At 32.6% G+C, this 9,105-nt stretch overlaps 1 protein-coding gene across 1 annotated transcript in view; it reads right to left on the reverse strand.

The window, feature by feature from the left end:
* LOC103410667 (disease resistance protein Roq1-like) overlaps nt 1-3,725 on the reverse strand; it is a 5,667-nt gene extending 1,942 nt beyond the window's left edge. Inside the window, exons 1-2 of the mRNA XM_070821843.1 lie at nt 3,255-3,725; nt 1-954 (exon numbers count right to left, since the gene is read on the reverse strand). The exon at nt 1-954 is cut by the window's left edge and continues 145 nt beyond it. Of these exons, the coding sequence (XP_070677944.1) occupies nt 1-954; nt 3,255-3,640 (1,340 nt within the window). The 5' untranslated portion in view covers nt 3,641-3,725. The remainder of the gene's footprint in view (nt 955-3,254) is intronic.
* Between the last annotated feature and the right edge of the window lie 5,380 nt (nt 3,726-9,105).

Raw genomic sequence — 9,105 nt, forward strand, 5'->3', positions numbered from 1 at the left:
ATCGATATGAGAGACTTATTGCTGAGAACTCTAATTCCCATTGCACGGGAACCACTAGCCTCAGACATCCTTTCTAAAATATACATATTTTCCAATTTACCAAAACATGCTATATCAAGAAATATCTCCTCGTTTTCTTCTAATCCATCGTAACTTAGTTTCAACACTTTCTGAATGTTTTTGCTTAGGAATTTTTTAAATGTGATCAATTCATCCAGACAAGCTTCTTTGCTCTCACAGCAAACGAATGAGGAACCCAAAATTTTAAGAGCCAATGGATTGCCTCCGGCATAATCTACCACCTTTTCTGCCAACTCTGTATAATCTGTTCTAGGAGTGTTACTTTTGAAAGTATTCAAATGAAAGAGGTGAAGAGCTTCCTCGCGTTTTAACGCGTTAACCCTGTATATCTTATCATCTTCAACAATTTTCTTAAGCAGGCTCCTATCTCTAGTTGTTATAATGATTCTACTTCCGGGACCATATCGAGCATGATATCCAGCTAGAACTTCTATTTGGATTGAGTCGTTCACATCATCAAGAACAATGAGGACCTTTGTGCGGCTGAGCCTTTCTCGTAGAAAAGTTGATCCAATAGATGGAGTCTCGATATCTAGATTCTTATCGTCTAATATCTTACGAAGAAGTTTATTTCGCAAGTGAATTAGTCCATCTTTTTCCTCTGATTTCATCCTGACATTTGCAACAAAACAAGCAACTTCGAATTTAGATGAGAGTCGATGAAATATGGCATCAGCAAGGGCGGTCTTGCCAATACCACCCATGCCCCAAATACCTACACTGCAAACGTCGAGTGAATCAATGCATAATAATGATTCAATTTCCTCAATGCGGCTTTCAATTCCGACTAAGCCCTTTAAATCACTTGATGCTTCGCGATTCAATTTGGTCAAAATATCTTTGACAACTTTCTGAACTAAATCAGACTCCTGCCTGGCATATATCATTCCGAGGATAACCGATAGTTAATTAGTACTTATACTTGAACTGATATTATCATGAATCAAATGATCACATGTAAATTTTAGGAAGACTTTGGATGCGATCCTTAATTGTTATTGTTCTTTAATTGAAATCTGGTTGATATTTAGTTTTTTTATCAAAGTCCGTAACATTAATGCAATTATACATTCCTATGTAGGTTATTATATTTTTTAAATTAAAATTTGAAATTTGTAGTTGTTTATATTAATGATATTTTACATTATACTCTCCAATATATTTTACATATATATAAACATGGTTACAACTTACACTCATCAAAATTAACCAAAAATTGTTGTATCCAAACATGGGTACATTAAGCTTGACATGAATATATTCTCAAATCAACGAAAAAGAATACACCTATATAAATTTAAAAATGAATTAGAAAAAAAAAATTGAACGTACTTTTTTTTTTATATAAAAAAAGGTACATTTTATATTAACAAATGGTACATTTTATTTTGGTATATTTAAGAATGGTACATTTAAGATTAAAATTGAAAAAATTATATGAATGGGTACATTTAAGATTAAAAAATGAAAAATATTTTTATAAAAAATTAATGTGTACAAGATTATTTTAATCTTACTTTTTTTTATTGTGGAAATGTTTTGGATTGAAAATTAATTAGGCATTTAATAAAGGTGTGACTATTAAAACCCTAAATAAATTACTAATTTTTATTTTAAAAAGTATGTAATTGACATTTAAATTCACTAATGCATTAATAATAGGGATTTCGATCAAAATTTAAAAACTAGTAATACATCTGTCAATGAACACTAGAATATGCCCACACACAAAGTGTATGAATTTTTTTACTTTAGTTATTAAAATTGAAGGAGAGAGGAAGAGAGTGAGAGCGAATGTGGAGTGAGGAGGGAGGGAGGGAGGTTGTTTTTTAATTTTTTAATTTTTTATTTGTTAAATTAAAAATGATAAACTTAAATGTAGGTGAGGTTTAAAAAAAGAGTGGTGATATTCCCACCCCGGTGTCTTATTTCCCCACCCACCTTTTTATGAATTTTTAATTACAAATTTATTCATTTGTAAAATGACTAATAGGGACCTTACTTACTCCTTTTTGCATTAATTTTTTTTTTATAAAAAAAGAAAAGAAAAGAAAAGTTTAGAAAATTTGTCTCCCATAAACCCTAACTCATCATTTTCATCCCCTTTCATTCAGAGAAAGCAAAAAGAATGAATTTAGAAAATGACATTTCTATGGAACAAGTAGATGACTATGTTTCCGTCGAACATGTAAAAGATAATTTTATGTGGACCATCTTGATTTGTCGACATGAATAATTGAAGCATAGCTTTGTGACTTTTTATTTAAATTTGCATTAGGTTAGGGTACAATTTGTTTCATGTTTTCCTATGAGAATTCCTAGAATTCGTTGGAATTGTTTTAATTAGGTTAGGGAAAATTTGGAAAGGACACTCAAATTGGTATGCATCTCGAAAAGGACACTCAAATTGGAATTTGGAAAGGAAACATGGTTTTTTTTCTTTTTTTTTTCCTATTTTTAGAAGGTTTGTTTATTTTCTTTTTTTTTAAAGAAATTTATCTCTAATTATATATAGGGCTATTTTAGGAATAATAGTGGGTGGGAAAATAACATTTTAATTTTTTAACTTTTTATAGTGGGTGTAAATATAACGTGGGTGGTGAAATAAGACAACGGGGTGGGTTTAACAGTTCTCTAAAAAAATTAACAAAATATTTGTTTTGTGAAATTACGTTATTGTCCTTAACATTTTTATTGTGATAGAAGATAAAGATATATTTTCACCCTCTTTTGATTGACAAATAGGGTTTCATTAATGTAGTTTTAGATTAGTAACAAAAAATAGATTTAAGATTAAAAATATTGAAAAAATTATATGAATGGAGACATTTTTTAATCGAAAAATTATATGAATGGGTATGATTAAAAAAAAAAAGAAACATTAATGAGTACAAGATTATTTTAATCTTATTTTTTTTATTGTGGAAATATTTTAAATTGAAAATTAATTAGGTATTTAATGAAGGTGTGAGTATTAAAATCCTAAATAAACTACTAATTTTTATTTTAAAAAAATTATGTAATTGACATTTAAATTCATTAATACATTATTAATAAGGATTTCGATCAAAATTTGAAAACTAATAAGACTTCTATCTATAAACATTAGTAGCAAGGCATCGAATACTAATTTTACCTAAATTTTAATACAAGCTTTAGAGTTAGTTGCTTACCCGGCTTTGTTTGAATTATCAAACCCAGATATTTTGGCTGCTTCTCTCAAAGCATCCCTCCACTTGTGCACCTTGTCCAGACTGTCCTTGAAACGTTGTTCGAGTTGAGCAAATGCATCTGCATAAGTCCCCTGCTGCTTTCGCACATCTGATGGATCGATGTCGTAAAAAATGGGTATAACAACCTGCCCCTTACTTTCCTTGCATCGCAAGATATGCGCAAGTTCATCGAGACGCCAAGTGGAAGAAGCATAGTTTTTTGAGAAAATGATTACCGAAAGCTTTGATTTTTCAATTGCCTCAACAAGGGCAGGTGCAATTTTTTCTCCTCTCTCGAGCTGGTAATCTATGTAAGTTTCGATTTTTTTTCCCGCGCAAAGCGGCATAAAGATGGCTAGTAAAGTTATTGCGGGTGTCGTCGCCTCTGAAACTCAGAAACACATCATGTTTTTCTTGAGGGGAGATGGTAGCAGCAGAACAAAAAGAAGAAGAAGAAGAAGCCATGAAAGTGTAGTAGGACAAGATTGAGCAGTTGTAGAGACTAAATCAGACCATATATATACACACACGTATAATATATATATATATATATATGTATATATGAGACCATATACACACACACATATACACACACACGTTTACATATATATATATATATATGTGTATATATGACTAAATCAGACCATATACACACACACACACACGTCTATATATATATAGCAACTGTCGTTGCCACAAGATGATATGCACAAAGTTCCAAAGGCATGAAATTACCTGGTAGACAGTAAACAGACCATACACACACAAGCATGAAATTACCCAGTAGACGGTAAACAGACCATACACACACACGCACGCGCACACACGCACATGTGTGTATATATATATATATATATATACCCAGTAGACAGTAAACAGACCATACACACACACACGTCTACTGGGTAATTTCATGCTTGTGTGTATATATATAGGGAATTGTTATTGGCACTCCAAAAATCTCATTTTACACTCCAAACTTTTTATATTTGAAAAGAAAAATACACTTGTGAGAAGTATAGAATAAGATTTTTGGAGTAACAATAACACTTCTATATATATATATATATATATTATATATATATATAGCAACTGTTGTTGACCACAAGATGATACGCACAAAGTTCCAAAGGCATGAAATTACCCAGCAATCAGTGAGTACTAAAGTTTGTTTTGATTTTTTTTTGAACTAACGATATTATCTACGCTAAGAGGGTGGGGAAGTCGGCTAAGTCTCACAATGGGCTAACAATAATGTGGTTCAAATTCTCCTTTGGCAAGAATTGAACATAAGACCTCTCACATACAAGTGAAGATGAATGCCACTAAATCATAGTACTAAGTGGCTTTATTTGATTTAAGTGAATGTTTTCTAGTATCAATACATTGTCATACTTTTTTAAAACTTAAAACTATCTTACGGAGGACCCATTTTACAAATTTCGCACAGCCCCCCCAAAATCTCAGAGACGGCCCTGATGGTTGGCAACCAAAATATTATTTTCTTACTCAATAGAACTTTCTTTAGGAATGTTTTTTTTTTGGGAAGTAGAAAAAAAACATGACATTTTCTTAATTGTGGAATAGAAATAGAATTTTTCGAATATGCATACGGTACGCGCACGCCATACACAACAATCAGACAAAAATATGATTTTTTCTACAACTTAAAATGACTTAATTGCCCTCGTATGTAAATGGATTATTTCCTCTCATTTTCTTATTTCTGTCTCTTTACTCTCTCTCTCCCTCCATCTTCTCACTTTCTCCCTCAAGCATCCTCTCTCCCTTTCTCACTATGCGCACATGGTGCAAAGCCGTCCCGACAAACACTCTCCAAAACGAAGCCACCACCAATTTCATCTCATCCTCATGAGTCCAAAATACCTAGCCTTGTCAAGAATCTAATCCCCAATCGTTGGGATTGAAACTTAAGCAAGCCGCAAGTTTTCCGGTCATTTTTTGGCAACACGACAATCAATCGAGGCTCGAGACCACCACCACTAGGCTCGCATCGAGGGTGGGAACAAAACCCAGTCATTAACTGCTAATGCACATACGGTGACTACTAGGAACAAAGCTTTGTCTCTCTCTCTCTCCACGAACATCCTGGGCATGAGGATTAACGCCACCAAAACAAGAAAACCCATTTGTTGTTTGCTTTCTTCCTTCAATATTTGCAGATTAGTGGGATTAAATAAGTGAGCATTTTCATATTTGGGGAAAGGGAGGATAAACCCAGAGGTTGTATGAAGTAATAGTGAAACAAAATTTAATCAATTTCTCCCTCTTTTATATTCTGGGATTCCCTACCTTGTTTGAATGTTGTGATGGTGCTTACTAAAAATTGGCAAAAATTGGTGTTTTGTTGGATGAATTTTTCAGGATATGCTCACTGTATGTACACAACATGCACACGACATGCACATGATATGCTCACAGATCTAAGCCAACCCAAAAACCCAAAGCTCACAGCTTTTTTTTTAAATTAGAAAAATTACTTCATCACCTGTGACGTAACCCCCATATACACTATATGCACAAACTGGAGATCGAGCAACGAGTTGTTTTTCACATTAATAAGAAATTTTAACGGCAACCTATTGGTATAGTGGATACAATTAAAACATAATTGTTTCATATATAAGGTTACAGTGGCAGTTTGAAAAGTCTTGTTATGTATATCAACCATCGCTTAACTGTGCACGTGGAAAATGTGATACTCGTTGTCTTTATTTCATGGACACGCATGACCCTTAATGTCCTCTAAGCTTTTTCTTAATTTGATTTTTCACCAAGGCCAACTAGATTGTGGTCATACTCACTAAATTCCGAGGCACAACATACGTGCATAATAACTAGTGAACATTCTCGCTTCTCATATTAGGATATAGTCATGCACACAATATGCACACCACATGCACATTACGAAAAAAATTTCACAAATTTATGCATTGGACACTTGAACCAGAAATTGTTCCATCCCAGTTTTGTAGCACGTCAAAACTTGAAATTTATTCCACAACCCATAGGCCCCATCATGAAACACAAACCCTAGTTTAACTTCTAAATATTAATTCATTTTACAAACAACCTATTTATTCCCTAAATCATTGATGAAGGAACTTGGAACTAAACACCTTGCTTTCACGTTTAACACTCCTATAACATATTATATAGAGGCATTCCATTAGCTCTTAAAAATTTGGGTTCCTCATCCTTTGATGTGAGAGCTAAGACGATTGTTTAGATGAATGGATCACGTTGAAAGAATTTTGAAGGAAAAACATCTAGAAAGAGTTGAAACTAAGTTACAGTGGGTTAGAAGAAAGCGAGAAAGAGATGTTTCTTGATATAGCGTGTTTTCATAAAGGAGACTGTGTATATTGTAAAAAGAATGTTCATATGCTTGTGGTTTTCGTGCAGTGGGAATTAGAGTTCTCGACGGATAAGTCCCTCATATCAATTTCAGAAAGCATGCTCATAGAAATGAATGTTCTGCTGCAAGAAATGGGCATAGAAATTGTCCACGAACAAATGCATTGAAGAGCCTGGAAAATGAAGTGGGTTGTCCACTATCGATAATGTGTATTTTGTACTGAAAAATAATACAGTAAGAGCCATAATCATTCACTTTCTTAAAAAAGAAAAGTCGTGGATTTGTGAAATGATAACAAGGAAATATTCATTTGTTATAAAAAAAAGATGGCTACAATTGTAACGTTTGATTAAACTTTGTTGTGTACATGTATATAGGGGTGTGCTATCCACACACCCTTTTTGACTTCTCACATACCCCTTGTTAATTTTTGTCCGTTGATCTTCTTCAATTCATTCGATCCAACAGCCGAAAAAAATGTGGGAGAAGTAAAAATGAGTGTGTGGATATCACACCTCATTTATATATTATCTATTTATTTAGTTAGAATTCGGGGACACTTTTTAGGTCTTTGATATAATTTTTACCACTTACAAAAGTAGAAATAAAAACACTTAATACTTGTAAGAGTACAAAGTAGTTGTAGTAAAAGTGTTCATGCAAGGTCGTTCCCACATGGATTATTTTAAAACAATTTATGTAAAAAACACATCTTAATTAATTATTTGAAAACAAAGTTTAGAAAAGTTGATTTTGTGAATTTAAATAATAAAAATGAATTTAATAAATCGGTAAGAAAGCAAATTTATGAAAACCGAATTCAAAAACACGCGGTTTTGGAAAACAATGATAAAAAAACACTAGGGTTCTACCGTCACCTTAACAATCCATGTAGTTTTTGTTAACATAAACATATCATTAGAAACATGCAATATGAATCACAGTACTTCAAATACAAATCCATGTTCATAAACGCTTCAACACATAAGGAAAGACTTACTTGCAGATGAATTTGAGGAAGTAGCCATGTTCAATTTTTGCAGCAAAGTAGCAGTGCACCTTCTCCTCTCTTCAGTAATCAGATTGCTCTTAAATAATAATAGGTCTTAGTCCAAAAATAGAGCGTGTAAACTGTGAGAGCAGAGGCCACTATACATACAACATAATCCTAGCCAAGTTCTATAAGGATTCCCCTATTAAAATCCATATAGATAACCAACATAGTGTTTCAGCATAACATGGATTATAAATCCATTATCAATAAGACTTCATATCCAAACTTGAATCAAATAACTTAATCCACATATTCATACTCATGCTTATATTCTAACATTCTCCCACTTGAGCAAGTATGAAAAAAGTAAATTAGTTCGATCAAGTTTACAACAAGGTGATCACTAATTCTTTTGAGTTTCATCATAAACAATCTACCCCTGCATTTCAAAACACAGGACCAAAAGCTGTTAATTACAACCATCATGTAAATGCTAACTTCAAGTCACATATGTTCAATTTACACTTATAACATTATGACCAAACTGATACAAGCAAACCTTAAATTGTCTACTCCCAATATTTTCCAACTTATCTTAACAAAATAAGTTCAACACATATATTATAACTATCAAAACCGAAATTCATTAAAAATAATGAATAATATAACTTTAATTCAACCAATTGCTCGAGTCAAATCACAAATTGATCCTCAGAACATCAAACTGATTTAAGTTTCAATAATTTATCTCTAAGAACAATCAATCACAATGTTTTTGGAAAGATTGAACTTATTAAAAAAAAAAATAATCAAGCTAACAATAAAACTAGCTGAAAAGAAACTGAATAATTTATAACTTAGCTTCACTTTGAATCATAATAACAATAGCATTAGCAAGGTCACATGCTCCAACAGCTATCTTCAAATCTCCAACTAAAAATTACTCCCACTAATCAAAATTTTCAAGTATCCCCATCCGAGAAACTTGCAGTTTAAATAATCCAACTGGCAGTGCTTTAGTCAAGGGATCAGCAACCATTAGACTTGTACTTACATGTTGTACATCAATGGTTCCTTGCTTGACATTTTCTCTTACTTTCTGAAATTTAACATCCATTAGCCTTGAAGTAGAAGTTCTCTTGTTATTCTTTGCAAAGAAAACCACATAATTATTGTCACAATACATCTTCAAAGGTTTCTGTATTGACCTCACAATCTTTAATTCTACCACAAAATTCTTTAGCCAAACTGTCTGCTTCATTCCTTCAAAACATACCACGAATTCTGCCTCTATAGTAGAAGTTGCAATGATAGTGTGCTTGGCACTCTTCCAAGACACTGTACCTCCACCAAACAAAAAAAATATAGCCACAAGTTGATTTTCTGTCATCTAAATCGCATGCTAAATTAGAATCAGTGTACCCTTTCGTTTCAAGTTC

The sequence above is a fragment of the Malus domestica genome, chromosome 05 (genome assembly GCF_042453785.1).
Source record: "Malus domestica chromosome 05, GDT2T_hap1".
Taxonomy (NCBI): domain Eukaryota; kingdom Viridiplantae; phylum Streptophyta; class Magnoliopsida; order Rosales; family Rosaceae; genus Malus; species Malus domestica.